Source organism: Pseudochaenichthys georgianus, chromosome 5 (assembly GCF_902827115.2).
Source record: "Pseudochaenichthys georgianus chromosome 5, fPseGeo1.2, whole genome shotgun sequence".
Lineage (NCBI taxonomy): Eukaryota > Metazoa > Chordata > Actinopteri > Perciformes > Channichthyidae > Pseudochaenichthys > Pseudochaenichthys georgianus.
In genome coordinates, this window is record NC_047507.1 from 40974066 (window position 1) to 40997859 (window position 23794).

General features: G+C 41.3%; 2 protein-coding genes and 2 long non-coding RNA genes across 4 annotated transcripts; all 4 read left to right on the forward strand.

Moving 5' to 3' along the window:
* The first annotated feature begins 4405 nt into the window (after positions 1-4405).
* On the forward strand, positions 4406-5288 carry LOC139433909 (uncharacterized). Its single transcript, XR_011643304.1, has 2 exons — positions 4406-4507; positions 5019-5288. It is a non-coding gene; the product is annotated as an uncharacterized lncRNA (long non-coding RNA).
* A 4105-nt stretch (positions 5289-9393) lies between these two features.
* Positions 9394-10854, forward strand: LOC117446082 (uncharacterized). The gene is made up of 4 exons (XR_004552111.2): positions 9394-9820; positions 9919-10020; positions 10146-10232; positions 10462-10854. It is a non-coding gene; the product is annotated as an uncharacterized lncRNA (long non-coding RNA).
* A 122-nt stretch (positions 10855-10976) lies between these two features.
* On the forward strand, positions 10977-12674 carry LOC139433875 (zinc finger MYM-type protein 1-like). The gene has a single exon (XM_071203315.1). It carries the CDS (start codon positions 10977-10979, stop codon positions 12672-12674), a length of 1698 nt encoding a protein of 565 aa, XP_071059416.1.
* Positions 12675-14147: 1473 nt separating this feature from the next.
* cyc1 (cytochrome c-1) lies at positions 14148-23431 on the forward strand. The gene is made up of 7 exons (XM_034083522.1): positions 14148-14289; positions 16419-16609; positions 17174-17300; positions 17786-17943; positions 18024-18184; positions 22259-22359; positions 22797-23431. The coding sequence occupies exons 1-7, from the start codon at positions 14209-14211 to the stop codon at positions 22899-22901; spliced, it is 924 nt and encodes a 307-aa protein (XP_033939413.1). The 5' UTR covers positions 14148-14208; the 3' UTR covers positions 22902-23431.
* The last annotated feature ends 363 nt before the right edge of the window (positions 23432-23794 follow it).

Here is a 23794-nt window from a genome sequence, read left to right on the forward strand (position 1 = left end):
CTGGTATTTGTAATCCACTACATTTATTTTAGTTACTTTACAGATTTGGATTAATGATGTGAAATATAAACAACCCTTAAATCAGACTTTAGTTACACCTGAATGAAATTCAGTGAAGGTGATTGTCAAGTGCCAACAATCAGGCGAGATATTTGATAGTTGGTGCTTGAGAAGACTAAATATTTATCTGCAGATCCGTTTAAAGCATATTCATTACTCGTTATTCTCTAATAGTTCATTAAAGACTGTATATAATTGCTATTTTGCACATCCCTTTCAAGATTTCAAGATTTTCTAAGGTTTATTGACATATCATATACACAATAGCGTAGTTATGCAATGAATGAACAACTTGGGTCACAGGTTCATCAACAGTGCATTACAAGACATCTATCAATGTGTGTACTTCCACCATTACACTGTCGTATGCTGCACATTTCTTTAAATAAAGCCTTATTAGTTAGCACATCCTCCTATCAGGCACTACACTGTTTTACTCTAGATATCATTTGAGTATCTTCTTGATATTTTCTATTCTATATTTATATAATTGACCTTCTACTTTCCCACTATGAATGTATGTACTCTTAATATTTGAATGTTTTCATAAAATATAACACATTCAAAAGTGCGTTACAAAAATGAAAGACATTAAGAAAAAGGCATTTTAAACAGTCATTAAAAAGCAACACAATCTTCCTGCATTGCAATTACTCTAAACGTGTAATAACGTGCTTTAACCAGTAGGTGGTTTGGGTTAAAAGGCTGTCAAGTTTACAGTGTTAACAAAATAAAATATATTATATATATACATATGGAATGCAGTTGGAGGTCAACCAATCAAAGAACTTGAGGACTGATCACGGGGTTCATGGTGTAGTCCCAAACGATAGCTGAGGATTCTGGGTAGTGTAGTGTCTTCTGCCGTCCAAAAATATTTGTTTCTCCGAATCGAAGGGGGAAAATACAAAAGCATTGCACACAATTCAAACTAATCAATGTTGTGTAATTAACAAGGACAATTTGGTGTTTTTTAGTCGATGAGTAGTGCAGATATCACTGTAAAATCAATCGACAGTAAGGAGAATAGGCTACTTACTTCCGGGTGTAAAATTCTCCGTTATCCAATGGGAATGGACGCTCGTAATGCAAGACATGATCATTATCTTTTAAATAACGTTAACTAAAGGGAACAATCTATTTGACACAGCTGAAGCTCTGGCCTTCCTTAAAAACAAACTAATTTAATAAAATTAACAGTTGCATTACACACAATGCACGTTGTAGAAATGCGTGTGTGCACCACGACAAAGGAGCCTCATTCACTTTACATTGGGGTTGTTTGCGTGGTGCCGACACGCAAATGTAACAAAGTTCGTGACTCCACCACGCATTGTGGTGTTAAGGAGTCGTGGTGGAGTCACGCATTCTGGTGAGATCAGGTTGGTCATACAGATCAAAGCCCTTGATTGGTCTCTGTATATGTCATTCAAGCTCGGGATAACCTCAGGTGAGGTAAAGGACTCTCTGAGTGTTTAGATAGTTAACTTAGTCTAAGTTCTCAGTGGGTCTCAAATGGTTTGGTCACCATTTATGTAAACACATATTTCCATTTCAGGGGGGAGTGATTAGTAAAATATATACGGCTGTACCGACGCCATTGTAAAACTGATGTTCCGCTCAGAGCCGAAAAAAGCACTGTGTTAAGACATGGGCGGAGCCTTTCTGGTGGTTGACTAATCAGAACAGAGTGACCGAGCTGACCAATCGGAGCCGATCGGAGCACACTGGGCTCACAGGGAGGGGGGGGGGCAGGAGCTCCAACAAGCCGTTTAGGACAGAGAGTGTATACACATACTATACAGAGATGCTGTATGAGAAACCAATGTGAAATGTCACAGTATAAATCTATTTTAGTATACCTCAACAATGGAATTATGATCAGTAGAAATGGCCACGACATGGGACCTTTAATCTTGTGGAAGTGCAGATCCCCTGTCATCCACCAGGGGGTGCTGCAGCACCCTCAGCACCCCTACTTCCCACGGCCTGGTTGTGCTCTGTCCGGGGTTCAATCAAGTTTTCTCCTTCAAAAGGCGCGTTCACACCGCAGTACTTTTCCCACTTTAGTTCTGATATAGTTCCGAAATGTCGCGTTCACACCAAAAAGAGCCGGAACTAAAATGAGTTCATCAGAACCTTTTTCACCCCCTTTTGCTGCTAGAGAGCAGGTACTTTCGTGGGAGAAAAAGGTTCCTATGTCTGTTTGGCTGGTCGGAATGCAAACCACGCCCCGTAAAACTTCCAAAAGGTGTTGTTAAGCCGCCATTTTATTATCCTCCCGTTAGCATTATTAGCATTAGCCCAGCGCAGAAACGCAGAGAGACTAATTTATGGCAACACAAAAGAAAACATGGGAGCGGTGGAGATGAGGAGGTGTCAGCGTTCTGGAGATTTACTCGGAAGGCTTCTACTGAAGCCAGTCCCCAACTCCGACTTCCGGCCGGGGACTTCGGGTGGCAGATACGCGGTGAAGTTGTTTGCGGCCTGCTAGTAAACCCAAAGAAGAAGAAGAAGAAGAAGAAGAAGAAGAAGAAGAAGAAGAAGAAGAAGAAGAAGAAGAAGAATTGACATCAGCAGCTTAATTAGCCTAATCCTTCCCCCAGGAATTTATTCCGGTGTGACTGTGAACCAGTGATGTACCTGAACGCGTTCAATGAACGATCGTTCATGAACGATCGTTCATGAACGCGTTCATATTTTGGGCGAACGTGAACTGAACGTACTGTATTTCCGCTAGATGAACGTAATTGAGAACGCGTTCATTCTCAGCGCTGTATAACGGCGTTCAAAAGTGCGTTCATTCTCAGCACTGTATTATAACGGCGTTCAAAAGTGTGCCAGATTTCATATGCCTTTCAGCCGAAATCCCAGTTAAAACACACCATAAACAGGCTTCAAAATAATGCGGAAAACCACCCAACCTGGCAACAGCAAGCTGCCTGTGACGCGTACGCGCCTGTCACCCCTGGCTGTGCACTGTCAGACTCCTGTCAGACTCCTCACAACAAACAATGTGGAACCGCGGAACCGGCGAGCATTGAATGAATGAATGAATTAGTATGGACGAAGCCGAGAGCAGCTGGAGCAGCACTCGCTCAGAGTGAGACTCTACGGCAGGGGTGGGGAACCTCCGGCCTCCGGGCCGTATACGGCCCGCGAGACAATTTGGTACGGCCCTCGATGTCATTTATAAACACACGCAAAAAATAAAAAAATGAAAGAAATCTAGACCGCAAACAAATTAAACAAGCGAGTGCCTGTTTTTCCTGGCCAAGGTCAGGGTCCTTGAACACAACACGAGCCTAACGTGTCATCACGTGGTATATGTCTCGACTGACAGGGGTGCAGTTCTGACGGAGAGCACCAGAACGCCACTCCAGCACTTCAGAAATTGCAGTACCGATAAGTCCATACACATTAGGGGTGTTGAAAATAATCGTTTCTACGATGCATTGCGATGCGGACGTGGACGATTCGGTCTCGATGCAGTGACAGAAGATAATCGGTTATAGAGTAGTAACGTTGCTTCCTGATTTTCCGGCCGCGGCTTTACTATAACGTTTTTTCTGTCACTTTAATATTAAATCGGTCGGTGACGCAGAGATCAGGGAACATACGTGACAGCGGCACAGCAACACCGAACACCGAGCAGTCTGCTTTATCCACCAACACAAGAACACCAGTCCAGAACCAACAGCAGAAGGACCTGCTCCGAATCACTCCGTGTCGCTGCGGCTCAGAGACACAGACAGGGATTTATGTTTTTCAAAAATAATCGCGTTACAATCATGTCAGGTTTTTGGTGGATTTAATTGAGTCTTGGATTGCTGAGTATGAATGTCCTCTAGTAATTTTCAGACGATATATACGTGTGTAAAGTTTGTGAAGGCAGGAGGAAAAAAGCTTCCGCGATCACCGTCTCCTCTCCGTTCCTCCAAGCCCCACCCCCTCCCTGAAAATAATGAGCGACAGGCTGATAGTGACCCGATAGAAACTTTATTATTCACTTAATCACTGAGATATAATGAAGCTAATTTAATCTCATACATTCATGGGATTTATGTAACAGTAAAACAGAGAATGTAAGTGTGCACCCACATGCAGTATTTTAGTTGTTATATGCTGTTGTAAATACTCCTGTTGTCTGCTGTGTTCAGACCATAGACTGTATATATAAATGGACGTAGGGTCCGTGACGTCACCCATAGGATTCTGCAGAGTTGCCGTGAAGCCCTTAGTAGGCGGAGTCGGCCACTAACGGCTCGACAGCGACGTCAGAGTTCAACTCCCGCCTTCTCCAGCCTGCTCCAAATAAGGGCAAAGAGGCGGAGCCGAGGCGGGACCTGCAGCCACCGAGCTGGAAGTTCCAGAGCTAGCTGAAGCTACCAAGCTAAGCTAACATGCTCCCCATCTGCACACTGCCGTCGCATTTTACGTTTCTAAGGTAAGCGGACATAAAACTATTCAGCAAAACTATAAATAATAATCTAAGTTATTGAGTTTTTAGCATAATACTTCAGAATCTTAAAACCCCTTAACGTTTGTATGCAATTGTGCTAAATTCAACACTGGAATCAAGCAAATATTAATATGTTTGCATGACATTAGTTATTTGTATTTTGATATCACTTAATTATACGTTTAAGTCAAGCTAAGGTACATGTGATGGTAGCTAGTTAGTGCTCTTACCTGTGAGGCCTCCTCCAAACAGCATAATAACCAGACTGTATCATTAAAACTAAGTACCAGTTCTAGATCCTTAACTTTAGACAAACAATTCAAAAGACAACATGTATTTAAAGACCAATCTTTATTTGAATGTGCCTCTTAACCTGATATATTAGTTATACAGTAATAGTATTGACAATCTAAAAAAACTGAGCAACTCAACAGTCAACTTTATGTTTCTTATTGTCTAAAGCATTTATTATTTTCATTTCCCCTCTCATATTCAGTGTGGTCCAGAGAGCTGCAGAGACTTCAGGGAGAAACCTCCGTGTGATGGACGTCCAGTCTGTTGGTGTGGAGAGGACCAGGCCTGATAGAGGAGCCCATGCTGGGCATAGCTGATACCAACTGCACAGGCCTAGTCTGTCACGTTATTTGACTAAATGTGTTTACTTATAAATGTAATAGGTTTACACCTTCTGTCCATATGTGCTTTTTATTTAAAACATTTGATTAACTTTTGGTTCACATTTCAATAAATTGTATTTGTATTTGCACTCCTTTCGTCCATTATTCTTACTGAAAATGTTAGATTACACATTCACATCTGACTGAAGATTGGCCCCATTTATTTGTGATGTTGCAAACTCTGCGGTACAAGGCACAAGCGATGTGAAGCTCATAAAGTGAGGCACATAGAAATAATCAGCTGATGGAGTGTCTCATAACATCAGCTTTTAATGTTCCTCTTGGATGTTCTTCTTGACCCTCAGAGAAGGAGAAAATGTCGTGTCTTTCAGGCATGTCCTTTCCTAACAAAAATGACAGGAAACATAAAACATATTATTGCAGAACAAGTGTGTTATTTATGAAAGCGTTGTGTTTGTGTGTTTAGGGGCTGTAGATATAATTATTTTGTAATTGTAATGGTTTTTTGTTTTTTTTAACAGTGAGCAATCAGATTATGAATGAACAGTATGAAGTTCATCAACATTGAAATATATGTTATTATCAAAATAATATTTAACTGTTACAAAACGTAGTGCAACTGTAGAAGCCTGCTCTGTTGTCTCACTGAAAGAATCACTTTTACCACGTTTTTACAGACAATATTGAGAGATAAATAGTAGCAGTTCTCACTATGTGTTAAATATCTTTGCCTTCAATACATTAAATTAGAAAGCTGACAAAGTCATATTGCTAAATATCTAAAATGTAACTTTTTGCATGGAAAAAACCCTCAACTTAACTGATGTGTAGGTGATCGAGTATTTAGTATTGTTTAATGGAATACATATCAGTGTATTAAAGTCAATACTTCATTTATTTAAACCAATATCTTTCTTGATTCTTTGTACAGTATGAAAAAAGAGTCTTAGTACCTGTGCTGAAGTTCACTGCTGTGAGGAGTCCAGTTCTGTCTCTCACTCTCTGGTCCAGCCTGTCTGCATCACCTGGACACCTTAAACAAACAGATATATATATATGTAAAGTACCATGTGTACAAACAATATGACTGATTCTCTTCTGTTGAACATGTTGGATAGTGTATTGTCCGAGTCAGGGTCCTTTTTATTTTACTGTAACTTTGGAAGTTGTGTTACCAATGCTTACTGTTTATTTGATACCCATTTGGTAATGCAATTAATAAAAACAATAAGGTTTGGGTTCGTTCTTCAGATGACTGTGACGTTAACGTGTAAGCTCGATAATGAACTCCAGCTCAATCAACCATATTGTAATATCTAAGTAATCATCTTTAAATATGACATTAATAATTGTAATATACACACATCTTATTGTGAGGTTGATTTCACATACACTACTTCGACATTAACTTGTCTACATACTTGAGCATAGCCAATTTAAATTAACCTTAGATGCATACAGTTCTACCTACATAATCAAATATCTCTAAATTACAAGGATGTAACCTTATTTTATCAACCTCAAACAGAAGCCGTTTGTTCAACAGTATTATCCCACTTAACACTTGTCTATTTCATTTTAACCTTTATATATACAACAGTCTATGATTTTAACTTGGAGGCTACGATTAGCATCGTTAGCACCGATGTAGCTACCACTAGCTTACATGCTAACCCAAGCCTTACCATTCATTACGTAGCTGATCATTAACACCAAATCATTAACACATAAATAAAGCACTCGAATTTCACTTACCGCATTCATGCACCGTCTGTTTTAACCGCAGAGCGAGTCACAATAGTCCGATATATAAGCATGAAGAACAAACAACCACGGCCAGCTACAAGTTGTGTTTCCTGGATGAGCTGAGCAGGCAGAGTCCCTGTAGCTAGCTTCAAGGAGCAGCTAGCAGAGAGACGAGAAGCTAACAGCGGCAGGCACTTGACAGAGCCGTCACTCAATGTGACCACGCCCTAATTGATGCACAAACTTTAAGACCTAATATAAATAAAAGGGTCGCGTTAGAAAACAATTCACTCTCAGATCCATAATCATGAAGGTGGAATCTAACTATATCGATAATAAAATGTATGGAGCCAGGGGTAGAAACATGTTTTTTTCTGCTGTAAAGTTGGGCATTTTAACATGGAGGTCTATGGAAATTGCTCCTTTCTGCAGCCATCGCCTATCGGCCAATATATGAACTGCAGTGTGTGGCACTTCCGTATTGGCTTCCCGGCTCTTCCCCAGAGTTTGCCGCTTGGTTCAGACTCAAGTCCTGTGTGTGATGCCACATTCAGGACATTCAGCGTCCTTTCTTAACAAAAGACCGTGGCTAGAAGCTGCAGCTAGACTGCAGAAGCATTAGCTTTTTGTTTTTGAGGATGGAACAACTTCACACACGGAGGCTAGACCTATACAATTCATTTATTTTGGTTTATAAATTAATGTCAAGAGATTTATGTTATTGATTTCTGAAGCACTTTCTAAATAATAAAAAGAGAATTCATATGTATTTACTGCATGTATGAAAAATAAGCCATGTGCAGTAATATAGAAAATTGAGAATGCAACGCATTGGTATGAATCGTGATGCACCGTGATGCACCGGGATATCGAACCGAATCGAATCGTTGACAGGATAATCGTAATCGAATCTAATCGTGAGACCAGTGAAGATGCACAGCCCTAATACACATGCCGCAGTTTCTGCGTGTCTGTGTCTTTAGTTGAAAGCCCAGTGGTGATCTGCTCATCTGTCATACAGTCAATAACTGTGTTGTTATCATTAGCATCTGGTTAGCTAGCTATGCTAACGAATATAAGAAGCTTTTTCTACAACCAGTGAGGTAAAGGCACATCTTTATATGATCATTATAGTTATAAAAAAAATAAGAGAATAAAGTAAACAGGTATAAAATACTATATGACAGTTATTAATAAAGAAGAATACAGTTTAAAAGGGGAGTGATTTGTCAAATATCTATAAATTAAAATAAAATCTGCTTACAGATGTGTTTGGGTGTTGAGAGATGTGTCCATAGATCTCCTAATGTTGCTCTCAAAGTGCACCAGATTGATGCTTTTAACTTCAACATTTAAAAAAAATCTTCCCAGGGGAGCATGCCCCCCGGACCCCCCTAGAGGAGGTCAGGCCCCCCCCCCCTCACTTAAATCATGTTCACATGGATAGGAAACTAAATACATTTGCACACATCTTGTGTCCATATCTTTCTGTTTTGGTGGTCACGCCACACCGTGCACGTGCATGCATACGCGAGTCATGGTGAGATATCTGGATTAGGAGGTTGCTTTTTCTTTGCACAGAATGAAATGAATGGGCTGTGATTTTAGTTTTTTTAAGCAGAGGTCAATAACTTGTACGGCCCTCTGAGGATATTGTAAAAATTGAAATGGCCCTTGAGAGGAAAAAGGTTCCCCACCCCTGCTCTACGGCGTCGGCGTATGAGCATTTAAAAGAGTTTTACGTTAAAGTCAGTACTGACTCAGATGGAACAAATCAAACGTTTGCCTGTAAACTGTGTCCGCCCGGTTTGAAAAAGCAAGTCCGTACATCGACGACGTCGACAACAAACCTTAAACGGCACATTGAGAATAAGCAGGGGCGGAGCTTCCTACAGGCGATACAGGCGGTTGCCTAGAGCGCCACCCAGAGGGGGGGCGCCAAAAATTGCACACAAATAAATATACAAATAAATATATATATATATTTTTTTTTTTTTTTGCTTGGCGTAGTTTTTGCGCCCCCCTCTATATCTGCAACCATTATTCTTACATACAAAAACAATTCTAACATAGGGGGAAATGAGCCAAAAATCTAAAACGGTCGGTCTAAGAGCCTCTGCTTTAGGTGTTCACAGTCAGAACATGCTAGAGCGCTGTGCATTGATGGGTATCGGTCAAGTGTTTATAAAATTGAGCATTGAGGAAAGAAAGACTAACGTTAGAGAACTATGAAGAGGCAAAAGCCATCCGGGGCGCAGTATAAAAAAAGAAGAAAAGAAGAAGAAGAGAAACGTGCCAAGGTGAAAGGTATGCAATTTTGATTGTATTGTCAACATTAGCGAATGGATCATGTAATCTTGCTAGTTAGCCAAGCCAACGTTAGCTAGCCAGCGTTTGTTATTGCCATTCAGTCAAAACTGTCATAAGGCTATTTTAGTTGTGTCATGAAATAGAAATATTAGTAATAATAACAATGTTAGTTTTGGTGTAGCGAGCTAGCCAGTGTGGTGGAATGTTAGTTAGTTGGTAACGTTAGCTAACGTTAAGTTTACCTCAGAAAGCACATTGACTATCCGAGTCAAACCCTGTCATAATGTGCGCTAACGTTAGCTAACTAGCTCAGGGGTTCTCAACTCCAGTCCTGTTGAATGTTTTCGTTCCAACCCAGAACTAACACACCTGATTCAACTGTTCTAATAAGATAGGCATAGCTCTTGATTAGTTGAATCAGACCTGTCAGGCTGTCCAAATGCTTATTAACTAAATAATAGCTACATTTAACAAATGGAAATTATTCAATGTTGATAATACAAATGTTGTATCATTTTAGATTCACTTTTAAAATATCTGGAACCACCTGTTGAATCAGTTGACAAGGAACAGCCATGCACCTCAGCTGTGCCGGCTTCCTCAGGTGAGTGCAATGTGTCAATAGATGTTCCTGATGATAAATAATTTAATGTGAAATCCAGTCAATATATTTTCTCTTGTGTGTTCTTTCTATATTTATAGACCTAGAACCACATGAAGGAACGTCAGAACAGCAAGCTGCTCATCCTGATGAGATGACCACTGATTCCACCCTGCCACTGACCACTGTGCCTGTTTGTTCTGGTGAGTACAATACGTCAATAGATGGTCCTGATGTGATGATAAATAATTGAATGTAAAAATGACTGTCGTGCCATTTCTAATCCAGCCAATATATTTGCTCTTGTGTGTTCTCTATATATGTATAGGCCCAGAACCACTGCAAGGAACGTCAGAACAGCCTGCTGCATCTCATCCTGATTGCACCACAGATTCCACCCATACACTCTTCTCAGGTGTGTGCCTGGTGAATGTAAGTGTGTGTGTGTGTGTGTGTGTGTGTGTGTGTGTGTGTGTGTGTGTGTGTGTGTGTGTGTGTGTGTGTGTGTGTGTGTGTGTGTGTGTGTGTGTGTGTGTGTGTGTGTGTGTGTGTGTGTGTGTGTGTGTGTGTGTGTGTGTGTGTGTGTGTGTGTGTGAAGATATTGTGGATATGAGGTGAGAAAATGTGCTTCACATGTCCTCCAGATGCAGCAAAGACAGACGATCCACTACCAACCGATCCTGCTGATTGCCCTTCACATCTCACAGACACAATGAGAACAGAGTTTGTTCGCAGAGGACCATATCAGATAACACCTGATTTCATTTTCCCAAGGAGAGATGATGGGAGAAGTTGCCACCACCAGTACTTCAGCAGGACCTTAGTAAATGGAGAAAGGATCAAAAGAAGTTGGGTGACATATTCAAAAAAGAAGAACAGTCTTTTTTGTTTTTGTTGTCAACTTTTCTCTCCAAAACAAATTCATTTAACAAATGCAGGACTGTCGGATTGGAAAAATGCAAGTGCTGCTTTGACCAGCCATGAAAATAGTCCGGAACACCTGAACAATTTGGCGTCATGGAAAGAATTGGCAGTTCGATTAAAACAAGGTACAACAATAGACAAACAAGAGCAGGTCCTCCTTGAGGCAGAGAAGAGTCAGTGGAGAGCAGTGCTGACACGACTGGTTGCTATTGTACAGTCTCTGGCAGGGCGAAATATGGCATTGAGAGGAAAGACAGAAATACTCCACTCTCCTTCAAATGGAAACTTTTTGAAAGAGGTTGAGCTTTTAGCGCAGTTTGACCCAGTGACGAAAGACCACATCCACAAGATTAAAAGTCAAACATCCCACCACAGCTACTTGGGCAAAACCATTCAGAATGAGTTGATTGAATGCATCAGTGGAAAGATTCTATCAACAATAGTGCAAGAAATAAAGAAATGCAAGTACTTTTCCCTCATTTTAGATTGCACCCCGGATGTTAGCCACACTGAACAGCTGTCAGTAGTCATCAGAATTGTGACACTGGAAGAAGACCCCCAGATTAAAGAGCACTTCATGGGATTCCTAGTAGCAGAGGAGTCCACTGGTAAAAGTTTGTCCCCCCTGATTTTGAAGAGGCTGGAGGAGTTGCAGATTGCCTTTGATGACTGCAGAGGACAGTCATATGACAACGGCGCAAATATGAAAGGGAAGAACAAGGGAGTACAGGCCAGGCTACTGCAGTGGAACCCAATAGCTTTATGTGTGCCTTGTGGGGCACATACACTCAATTTGGTCGTTGCTGATGCTGCCAAAAGCTCCAAAGATGCCATATCATTTTGTGGCATTGTGCAGAAGCTATACTGCCTGTTTTCTGCCTCTACACAGAGATGGGCCATCCTCAAGAAACATGTCAACCTTTCACTCAAAATGTGGTCAGAAACCAGATGGGAGAGCAGAGTGAAAGCTGTGGAGCCTCTGCGATATGAAGCCGCAGCTGTGAGAGAGGCACTGCTTGAGGTGAGAAACCAGGCCGAAGACCCAATCATCAGGATTGAAGCCCAGTCTCTGGCAGAAGAAGTCGGGTCATTCCGCTTTGCACTGTGCACAGTGGTCTGGTATGACATGTTAAGTCAAATTCAGCAGGTGAGCAAACTCCTGCAGTCCCAAACAATGCAAGTGGATGTAGCAGTAAGTCTACTGAAAAAGACTGAAAAAGCTCTCGAATCCTACAGAGCCACAGGCTTTGTGGCTGCACAAACATCAGCCAAGGACATGTGTGAAGACATGAATGTGGACGCAGTCCTTGTGCAAAAGCGGCTGAAGTCAACAAAGAGGCACTTCTCATATGAGTCTCCTGATGAGCCATTGAGGGATGCCTTGCAAAATCTGGAGGTAACCTTCTTTAACGTGGTGGTGGATGCTGCAGTGTCAGCACAAAAGGAGAGGTTTACCACTCTTAAACATGTGCAAGACAAGTTTGGCATTCTGTACAACGTCCCAGACCTGCCACACCAAGAGCTGATGAAGCAAGCAGAGGCACTTGCACACACCTTAAGCCATGGAGGGCCATCTGATTTGGATGGGAAGGAGCTGGCTCAGGAGTTGGAACATTTACCTGACTTGCCATCAAAGAGCATGACAACTCTTGAGTTGTTGAAATTCATACACACAAAGCAGCTCACCGAAATATATCCCAACTTGTGTATTGCTCTGCGGATTAGTGCAACGCTACCAGTAACAGTAGCTTCAGCTGAGAGGAGTTTTTCCAAATTAAAACTCTTGAAAACATACCTGAGGTCAACCATGGCTCAAGAACGCCTCAGTGGTCTGGCTGTAATCAGTATTAACCATGAGGTTGGTGGTCAGATTTCATATGATGATGTGATTGATGACTTTGCAGCGAGGAAGGCCAGAAGGATTGCACTGTAAATGGAAACCAGTAGGAGCTAATATGTAGGCTAACCTTGTGTGATGATAGGGAGTGGAATGTAAATAGTTCTTAATTTGTTATTTATTTAGCATATTATATATTGATTATTTGACATTTCTTCTTAATTTTCTTTGAAAGCAAATGTGCACATTCTTTTATTGTTTGTTATTATTATTATTATTATTGTTTGTTAGCTAAGTTGTTTGTTTTAATTCTTTAGTGTGAACTTTACATTTATTCTTAGCTCTTGTTCTTGCTTGTAATAAATAAAGGTGCAGTACTTTACTGTATAACTGTTAAGATGTTTTGATTTTTGGGGGGGGGGGGGGGGCGCAGTGGTGAAGCTCGCCTAGGGCACCAAATGTGCTAGGTCCGCCCCTGAGAATAAGCACACGACTAGCCTTTCACGGTATGTGTGAGTGGCGAATAAAAAAGAGAGCCAAAACAGATCCACTACCACCCAAATCCCATTAACATCGTACAGGAGACAAATAATAGCTCGCAGCAACGTATTGAAAAAAGAACTATAAACTATAAATTAGTTCATTTTTGAAACCATGAACTTTAGTTCAACATTTTGAATTATGAACTATGAACTGAACTAGTTCATTTTAAAATGTGTGAACTGTGAACTGAACTAGTTCATGTAGAAAGTGAACTTTCCCAACACTGCTGTGAACGCAATCTGTACTTAGTTCATGAGAACTCTTTAGTTCTCATGAACTAAGTTCTCATGAACCTTTGTGGGAAAGTACTGCGGTGTGAATGCGCCTAAAAGTTATTCAGGGTGAAGAGCTGCCTCCATCCATTGGGCTGCATGGGCTCTTCTGGGCTGTATAAACTGAGCTTGTCCTCGTGTACATGTTAAACCGCATGGTGAATCTCGATGGGAGTATATAAAAAGGTTTTTGACATAACTTAAATACATATTATATTACCGACACCAACTTCGCAATGTAGGTGAAATGTGCTGATGTGCTGGATGGAGACACATCTTAAAACACAAATCGGACGTAAAACACACAATACAACATTTTAAAAACACTATTTTGACAAAATAGCTGATTGCAGTTTAATATTTTCAATGTTTTAGTTTGTTGTGTAAAATGTTACTTAACAATGCGAAACATGGTTGTGTAAATGGTGCGTCAAATTAGACCTGAATCAGCCCGGATATGTAGTTCCGGTCAGATGACCTTCAAAATAAGAGTAGACTTGACACTGGGCGAAAAGGGAAAAAAGTGTGATGCTTTAGGGACACAGGTCAGCTATTACAAATACTCTCAAACCTAAAGCTGTTTTGCAATGAGTATGTTTATATGTTAATTATTAACAATACTATTATAGTTTCTCATTTTTACTACAGTTGATGTGATGGCAATCGGCCTCAGTGGTTTTATTCTGTAAATTGTTACCTAGCTGAAAACCATGCGCTTCACCCATGATGGTTTTATTTTGGAGGTTCCGACGCGAAGGATCATTTGGTTTTACGCGCTAGTCAGTGGTCCCTCCGCTCAGAGGAACGCAGAGAAGATGGCGGCTTTACGAGTCGTGGTGCTATCGGGGAGTGGGAGAGCCCTCCTCAACACATCGAAATCTGTCAAGACCCCCGTGGTAGGTCGATACTTTAGTGCTGGGTCCGTTTCTAAAGGCAGGGTGCTATTAGAACAGTTTAGCAGTTATTAATGGGTGTCCTGACACCGGGCTAATGTTAGCCTGGATCTGTCAGTGGGGTGAGACAAGGTCACTCGTGTTCCCATAGATTTCGTAGGATGTCGGCACAGCTCTTGTATTAGCTTGTCTGATATGTGTTCGCTCTCTAAACGTAGATATCAACATGGCATGAATACCTCTGAAAACAAACGCCACATAGCTTATACAGGAAACCTGGTTGCTATCGCTTACTGGAGCAGGCTAGTCGGTTAGCTAGCTCTTCAAATCGTGTCAACCACCCGGCAAACGTCCAGGTTCAGTAAAATAAAACGAAACACGTAGTTAACACTGCATCAATACTTTAATGCAATCCAGAGTGTTTTATCATAGTGTTTGTAATCGTTTTTAGTCTTTCGCAAGTCATGTTGTGTTCATTTTAAATCAAAGCTATCATCGGCTAAAGTAGTCTAGCTAATCGGCTTGCTAACTAGTTAGCATTTCAAGGACTGAAAGGACTTCCTGTGAGAAAGCTGTCTTTAGCCGTGTATTGCTGTACCCTTCATCGGACGGCTAAATGTCATCTGTGAGAGTATCATGAGATAAGTTTGAGCTTTCTATTTTTAATCAGTGGAGGTAAATATATGAAAGTTAAATGTCCTTGTGTCATTTACTCAGTAATATCAGTTGTGACCTGCCTGGGGTACAAACAGAAACGGATCAGTTTACCCTGTGTGTGAGCTGGTCAAGGTTGTTTATATTATTTCATAATAACTCTAAAGAATGACTGGATAAAAGCCATCTTAGTGTACTATTCTTTAGTGATTACTTTTGGTCTGCTCCTTATTTTATAGGGCTGCAATTCCATTTTACTTTATTGAATGATTAATCAGCGGATCATTATCTACCACAATTTCCGAGGGCAAGATTTGACATGTTTGCCTTTTGTTATGTAGCAGCAACACATGTAAGGCGTTATGGCTCGGGAAATGTCTTGAATAGATGCTTGGGGATTCTTTTTCTGTCAATTGATGTACATTTAATTGAATGATCATTTCAGCTCTTGGTTGATATAGAATGGCATTGTATCCATATATGCTGCTGGTAAGCAGCTACTCATCGAATGGTATACATTAAAACAATATTATCTTTACATTGTTCATGTATTTCCGTCAGTGCAAACTAGTGGTAAAATACAGACGGGAAAGGATGTAGCACAGAGTTTCTAACAAAGGTCCGTAATAAATCCAGGGGTTAAGATAATGACTTGTGATATCCATCTTAACCACCAGTCCACTAGACTTCCCGACAGGTAACATTAAGCTGTCTTTGGCTCTTTTCTGCTGTAACGTGTGTGTGTGTGTGTGTGTGTGTGTGTGTGTGTGTGTGTGTGTGTGTGTGTGTGTGTGTGTGTGTGTGTGTGTGTGTGTGTGTGTGTGTGTGTGTGTGTGTGTGTGTGTGTGTGTGTGTGTGTGTGTGTGTGTGTGTGTGTGTGTGTGTGTGTGTGTGTGTGTGTGTGTGTGTGTGTGTGTGTGTGTGTGTGTGTGTGTGTGTGTGTGTGTGTGTGTGTGTGTGTGTGTGTGTGTGTGTGTGTGTGTGTGTGTGTGTGTGTGTGTGTGTGTGGCAAACAGGCTTTCAGTGAAGCTGTGTCTGGAGGTGAACTCGTAGTATCATTTGAGAATATGTACATGTGTACCGAACCGAAGGGCCCTTCGGTATGTGTACCGTTACACCCTTAATGGCTTCTGATCTATTAACAATTAGTTTGTTTTTATTATAATTTAGAAAATAGCAAATAAAATGAGCATCAGAGACAACTGAAGTGTTTATATGATATGTTCAAACCAGAAAAAAACCGGCAAATACATTTGGGTTGAGAGAACTAGGAATTTCTGAAATCAGAAGTCCTTTATTTGTCCCACAGATGGGAATGTTGCACTGTTTGATACAATTTAATCTGAAAATATTTATATTTCTACATGTTGTTGTGAAAACGCTATTGCCGAAACTAGTTGGACACATTCGGTAGCATGGCATATCACCCAATACTACTGTACACAAATGGATGCTTTGCTCATCCCTCTCTTCCACAGGCCAACATGTCCTTCGCCAGCCTGCCTCGGAGCAGGAAGGTTGCCCTGAGCACATTAGGCGTGGTCGCTGCCGGAGGGGCGGGGCTCGCTCTCATGCTGCATCAGTCCGTCAAAGCCTCCGACCTGGAGCTCCACCCCCCTAATTACCCATGGAGCCACGCTGGACCTCTGTCCTCGTTGGACCACGCCAGGTGGGATACACAAACACACACACAGTAAAACACATTCTCCTGTCTCACTTTGTGTTGTTGTGCGCCCCTGTTTTAATGTCTGTTGTGTGCTGGCTAGGGATGCACCAATGTAAATAACGTGACATTCACAGATAACAGCAGCCGAGTTAACGTTTTACTGATTCAAGTACTGTTGCAGAGTTCCTGTAAATGTTTTGGGGAAATCGCATTTAGGAAAAAACCTTTCATCTGGTTTAAGTGTGAAAACTAAGTGCACTGTCTCTGTTCATCTTTGTTTTTCATTCCCTTATACATTCCATAATCCGCTTGTTCTGTATATTTATTATTTTCATATTTCATTTGATAAATGGCGAATTAATTCTATTAAATATGATTTGTTATGCCAGGTTATAATAGATTATGACTAACAATGAGGAAACCCAATACCATCATGTTCAGACGTAAGTCAACCACATTGTTAATACTAAACATTGGCATTGTCCGAGACATTTCTGATATGCTCATCTCTAGTTTCGCTCCCCGTGGTGCTTTGTAGAGGATGACTTCTATTCTCTCCCCCCGCAGCGTGCGCCGTGGTTACCAGGTTTATAGGCAGGTGTGCTCAGCCTGCCACAGTATGGAGTACCTGGCCTTCAGAAATCTGGTGGGAGTGTCGCACACAGAGGCTGAGGTCAAGACCATGGCTGAGGAGGTGAGGCTGTGTGTGAGAGGGGTTGAACCATGTGGAAAATGTTTTGTGTTTAGGTTTCATACTTTAAGGGGTGTGGTGTGTTTGGTTTCATACTTTAAGAGGTATGATGTGTTTGATTTCATACTTTAAGGGGTGTGGTGTGTTTGATTTGATACTTTAAGAGGTATGGTGTGTTTGATTTGATACTTTAAGAGGTATGGTGTGTTTGATTTCATACTTTAAGAGGTATGGAGTGTTTGATTTGATACTTTAAGAGGTATGGAGTGTTTGATTTGATACTTTAAGGTATGGAGTGTTTGATTTCATACTTTAAGAGGTATGGAGTGTTTGATTTGATACTTTAAGGTATGGAGTGTTTGATTTCATACTTTAAGAGGTATGGTGTGTTTGATTTGATACTTTAAGGTATGGAGTGTTTGATTTCATACGTTAAGAGGTGTGGTGTGTTTGATTTCATACTTTAAGGTATGGTGTGTTGTGTTCAGGCTGAGGTGGTGGATGGTCCTGATGAGAGCGGAGAGATGTTCACCCGCCCCGGAAAGTTGTCGGACTACTTCCCAAAACCATACCCCAACCCCGAGGCTGCCCGCGCCGCCAACAACGGAGCGCTGCCCCCCGACCTCAGCTACATCATCAATGCCAGGTAACTAACAACTTTTAGTCTGAGAGCGCTCACACCTGATCTCCACATGCACCTGGTGTTCACGTGTAGTGTTCCCGCAGACACGGAGGAGAGGACTACGTGTTCAGCTTGCTGACGGGATACTGTGAGCCTCCTGCAGGAGTGGAGGTAAGGGAGGGGCTCCACTACAACCCCTACTTCGTCGGCCAGGCCATCGGCATGTCCGCCCCAATCTACAATGAGGTGCTGGAGTTTGAGGATGGTGAGTTGAGATGTAAAGCGTGTAGTTCAGGGGTCGGCAACAAGCGGTCCGGACCCAGACGCCGACCTATACGGACCCGGAGCTATAATCAATACATTAATAGGGGATTTTTCGGCGCCTCCCGCTTTTTTAACGCTGATTTGGGTGACTTGTGTAATTCGTGGAGAACCGAAGAGTTTTCGTTTTGGGGGTGGGGGGGAGGGAGTCAGTCCGACAGACGGACAACTTCTCACTTCAAAAAAGAAGAAGAAATCTAGACCACAAAAATAATTAAACAAGCGAGTACCTGTTTTTCCTGGCCAAGGACAGGTTCATGAACACAACACGAGCGTAAAGTGTCTTCACGTGGTATGTCTCGTCTGAAAGGAGTGCTGACGGAGAGCACCGGAACGCCGCTCCAGCCCTTAAAATATTGCAGTACCCATAAGTAGCCGTACACATGCCGCAGTGTTTGCGTGGCTGTGTCTTTAGTTGTAAGCACGGTGGCGATCTGTTGTTATTAGCATCTGGTTAGCTAGCTATGCTAACGAATTTAAAGAGCTTTTCTCCAACCAGGTGGAAGAGAGCTCTCTCCTGAGAGGCTCAAATAACCTCAGCTCAGTGAGGTTAAGGCACACCTTGATATGATCATTATAGTTATTAATGAGACTAAATGAAAAACAGGTATAAAATACTATATGACAGTAACATAAAAGTTGTTAAAAATAACAAGAATAGAGTTTAAAAGGGGAGTGATTTGTAAAATATCCAAAAAGGAAAATATGCTACAGTTCTGTTTCATATGGGTGTTGAGAGATGTATCCATAGATCTCTTAATGTTGCTCTCAAAGTGCACCAGATTGATGCTTTTAACTTCAATATTTAAACATTACACATATCCACAGTATTTAAAGAGCCTGTGACAGCATCCCAACAACTGTTGTGCAATGAAATATTGGGCTACTAGTAATCTCGAACCGTCAGTTTAAAAAAGAAAAAGCGATACCGTTCCGTTAAATATCAATAATTTCGAACATTGCGGGGAAATTCCTTCACTCATTTTGAAGTTTTGGGGGAAGCCGGAAGTGACGTCAATGCGGGAACGCTTCGAGAGCCAAACACGGACAAAGTGTGTTGTGTCATGCGTAGAAATGGTGAATTACTGAGATTAGACAAGTTAATAACGTTTTAATGAAGTTGACTACAGTATATTCATATTTGTCAGTGCTTTCATGTCAATTCGGCGAACATAAACAAATGATCGTGGTGAAGATGATGATTACATTAGGATTACAAATCGGGAGTGAGAGCTGCTGAATGTCCTCCCGTCAGATGTGATATAAAAACAAATCAGCACCAGCACATCCCCCATAGGCGGCGCGTGAGGCTCAGGTTTGAGAAGGCTAAATAACTTATTTTACCTGATGCTGCCCGCCTCCGGCGTCTATAGAAAAGAGATCACTCAGTGTGCGGAGTTTAAATCTCTCAAGTCATATTACAGGATAAAGGAAATACAGTTTAAACTGCCGTATGCAGAGAAGACGCCGACGTGTCGTACTTATCATTCATATTACATCATCAATCAGATCATCGATCATATAATATCATAATATATCATATATGTCCTGATCTGAGTCAGCTTCTCCAGCCTCATCTGGCCGTGCAACACTCACAGTGTCACAGACTGTATGCAGAAGTATTATTTAACACATTATGTTGATGAAACACTCGAGACAAATGTAATTAAAGTCAGATCCACTCGTGTCTTAGACGTGAACGCGCTCTCAGCTGGAGAGAGAAACCCTGGCTTGATTTACCGAGTTGATAACCAGCGTCGTAGGACCGCTTAGCGAGATCTCGTTTGTTAGTTTGTTGTTGTTAGTTTGTTTGTTACTCAAACATATCCAGGGTCTGTTGAACTGGCTTCGTAGTACAGGGCACAGGTGGCGAGCAGCGCTAATGTCAAAGACACAGACATTATACATTATATTTGTATTTTACCAGGATGCAGTGAAACAAATATTTACATATTTACATTTACTATCTACAGCACCCGCCGCCCCTGACATCCCCCACTCCCCCCGTTGACAATTTACTAGCGGTACCGAAGTGGGCCGGTCGAGAGTCCCGGGATGATTTGTAGTCCCATTCCACCACTGGCTACATGACCATATGATCGCCCATATTGACGCACCTCATTCCTAAACTTCTAACAGATACAACATAAACCGATCCTTCAGCCTCATATGAGCTCTCAGACACGTTCAACATTAACCTGTCATCGCTGTCTGAGCTTGCTGCTGTGTGCGCCGTCGTGCGTTTACATCTGACTGTATATATATAAAGGTTTACATGCAGATGCTGGGATCCTGGACGGTGCAGCTGGAGCGCTGTGCCCGCAATGACGTCACGCGTAATTTGGCGGGACTTGAAGAATCCGTGAGAAGATCCAGAAAATGGTCAACATTGAAGGCAGATTAACGGTTATCAAAGTACAAATATCCAAAATCAGTTCAGTAACGGTTTTCAAGGGGACAATATGTACTCAAATGGATGGGTTTGGATGATGGGGGAAAACCGTGTCACAGGCTCTTTAAGTAATGTTAATTGACAATAAATATTGTTGTTTTTGAATTGTACTTTCTTTATTTGATTGGCAGTCAGACGTTGATTACATGCAGACGTTGATAAAGCTACAGGTCACTTCAATATATATCACATTAATTCATAAAGCAAGTTAGACATTTTGATGTTCCGGACCTTTGCATGGGGACATTTTCTCTAACTGGACCTCGTTGAATTTTAGTTGAAGACCCCTGGTGTAGTTGATTGTGAGGTCAGTAGGGCTGTCCCGAATACCATTTTTCGGGCTCCGGATATTCGGTAGTAATCAGCAGCGAATATTCGAATATTCGGTGCGGAGAGATTTGTATTTTTTTCCCCCCCACATTTTTGTTTTTTTTCAAAAGGTTTCATAACACGCTCCGAATCCGAGACACCTGACAACACGCTGTTAAGCAGAAGCGCAGAAAGAGCATACTATTACGATTTATATTTATTTATTGTCTCAGTACTCGCAAACATTAAAACTAAATGTGTCCTCTGCATTTAACCCATACATGGAAGATTTAAAGTTTAAATCTTCCATTTAGGCCCCTCCCACTCGATCGGATCGGTGATCGGTATTGGGCGATACTGATTCCGGCGATCGGCCCCAAAATTGGTGATCGGAGCATCCCTAATCCCTAATGTCTAACTATATTTAAAATATGTTTTTATAGAAGTGATTATATTTGTATGTCAATATTTTCCTGTGGTAAAGTTTCGTTTTGCACTTTTATTTTGGTAGTAATAAGATCGGGACTCTTATTTTGAAGGAACTTTTACCAGATGCGAATGCACAACGGAGCAGAATGTTTTGCCTCCCAAGACTTTACCCATTTCCTCTTTGCTTTTCGTTCGGGTTCATCTTACGCTTTATCAGTTGAATCACTTTGAACACTCGTTTGAGATGTTGACGGGTTGGCCGAACTTTTTACCCCACAGTCAAACAACTTAATTTGCTTCGCCATTTTTTGTAAAACAAACACACGCTCCGTCATCACACCAATGCACGTGCAACTTAAGTATCAGGTTCCGACTGGTCACAACAATAATTAAATATCACTCTTAATACAAAAAATAATTAACATTTATCTATTTTGGGGTGCACATTTAGCGGTTTGCTGTCCTTATTTCTTTAAATAATGGCAACCTGGCAACCGTTACTGTCGAGCCCTGTATATTAATAAACAAGTTATCTATTGTTATGCTAAATCAACAACAATTGCAAAGCTGATTTCAAATGAACGGTGCTTTTAATGTCACTGAATCGTTTCAATCAGCAAGATGGGAATAAGAGAACCTGGATGTTTCTTTTTCAATACATCACAATCAATTGCTATTGGTCTGGAAAAATAGATTGTTCAACCTATTTCTGCCGATGCATGGAGATTGAACTACTTCATATCCATGCATCGTTTCTAGGCTCGTGTATTGAACTTTGCTGCAGTTAAAATATTTGTGCTGATGGTTGATGTGTGTTTTTTGCCATAGGAACACCTGCCTCCATGAGTCAGGTTGCTAAGGACGTGTGTACGTTCCTGAAGTGGGCCGGAGAGCCAGCGCACGACCAACGCAAACGCATGGGGCTGAAGGTAAGATACACAACTACACACTCTATAGAAGCTGTGCTCACATAATGGACATGGTGTTACTATAGACCTGCACTAAATTACCTAAAATTAACTTTTCCATATTTTCCGTTCACTAATATTTTCAGAAGTAAAGATATAGCTTGGCTTTTATTGGTTGTTTCTTGGCACATGACAGGTGGAACGCACGCTGCTGTGTTACAGAAGTTGAACTATTGCACGTGTTTCCATTGAACACAATAAAAAAAGCGTGCAAAAATTACTCATGTGTTTGCCCCCAACGTTGTCTTTACTATCATCAAACCAAACCTGCATCAGAAATGTGTTTAATCAAAGTTTTCACTGCATACAGACTCAATAAATCAAGTTCAAATAGGATGTAAATGTGGTTTTAGTCGTGAGATTAATCTTTCTGCTCCCTCCCCCCCCCCCCCCCCCAGCTGCTGATGGGCGCCGGCATCGTGATCCCTCTGCTTTACTACATGAAAAGACACAGGTGGTCTGTGCTGAAGAGCAGGAAGATCGCCTACAGGCCTCCCAAGTAATCGGAAACAAACGCACCCTACCTGGGCCCTAAACATACCAGAGCGGGCTGCGTTCAATGACCCCACAACGCTCACATAACGATAATCATGTGGACAAACAACAACTGACACAGAAATAAGAGTATATATATATATATATATATATATAAATACAATGTTTATTCCCACGGAACAATGCCTGTTTTTAGTTGTTGGCGTGGTAGTATGTACTGTGAGAGTTGTGGTGTCCTTGAACGCACCCTCCACACAATGCTTGTTTGTTTGACCTGCATTGAGTCGTTACTGGAGGCAGTTCACGGTCATGTCATCACGTATCAGACACTTTGTCACAATTAACTTATTAGTTGATTGACTGTCCATCTTTGTAAGATACTCAATAATCACACAAGCGCTGAGAAATGGTTGCTGTTAAAGTTTGTAACATCCCGGGTGCTTAAATCCAGCCCCCCGTCCTCTCCACAGCCACAGTGGATGCAGTGCAACCTCCCAACCTCTGTTTTACTGTACAAAATAAATTATCTTAAAGGAAACGTTAGTGTGGCTGTTTTTTGTTCCTATGCTTTTGTCATGTAAAAATGAAAAACGATGAGTAAACCATCCCTGTTATACACAACAGTCCTGCCGCAAGTCCTATCTCACAAAGCTTATAATGGTGAATTATAGTTGTATAATTGTTACTGCTGTCCAGCTTCTTAAAGCCCAATATAGGAGTTTCATAAACCCGGAATACAGTGTAAAACATATTCATAATGTATTCATTATTCATTGGAATTGAAATAAAATATGAAACTGAAAAAGTGGTTGCTCACACTCCTTCTGTCCACTCATTAATTCAAATGAATGCCAAATAGTATGATTGTATGAAAATATTTTTGATAAATACAACTTTATGC

Excerpts from the sequence above, each read along its gene's own strand:
- LOC139433875 (XM_071203315.1), top strand. The coding sequence starts at position 10,977 with ATGGCATTGAGAGGAAAGACAGAAATACTCCACTCTCCTTCAAATGGA.
- cyc1 (XM_034083522.1), top strand. The coding sequence starts at position 14,209 with ATGGCGGCTTTACGAGTCGTGGTGCTATCGGGGAGTGGGAGAGCCCTC. Across the intron at positions 17,301-17,785 it reads TCAAGACCATGGCTGAGGAG|GCTGAGGTGGTGGATGGTCC; the intron begins GTGAGGCTGTGT and ends TGTTGTGTTCAG. Across the intron at positions 17,944-18,023 it reads AGCTACATCATCAATGCCAG|ACACGGAGGAGAGGACTACG; the intron begins GTAACTAACAAC and ends GTGTTCCCGCAG.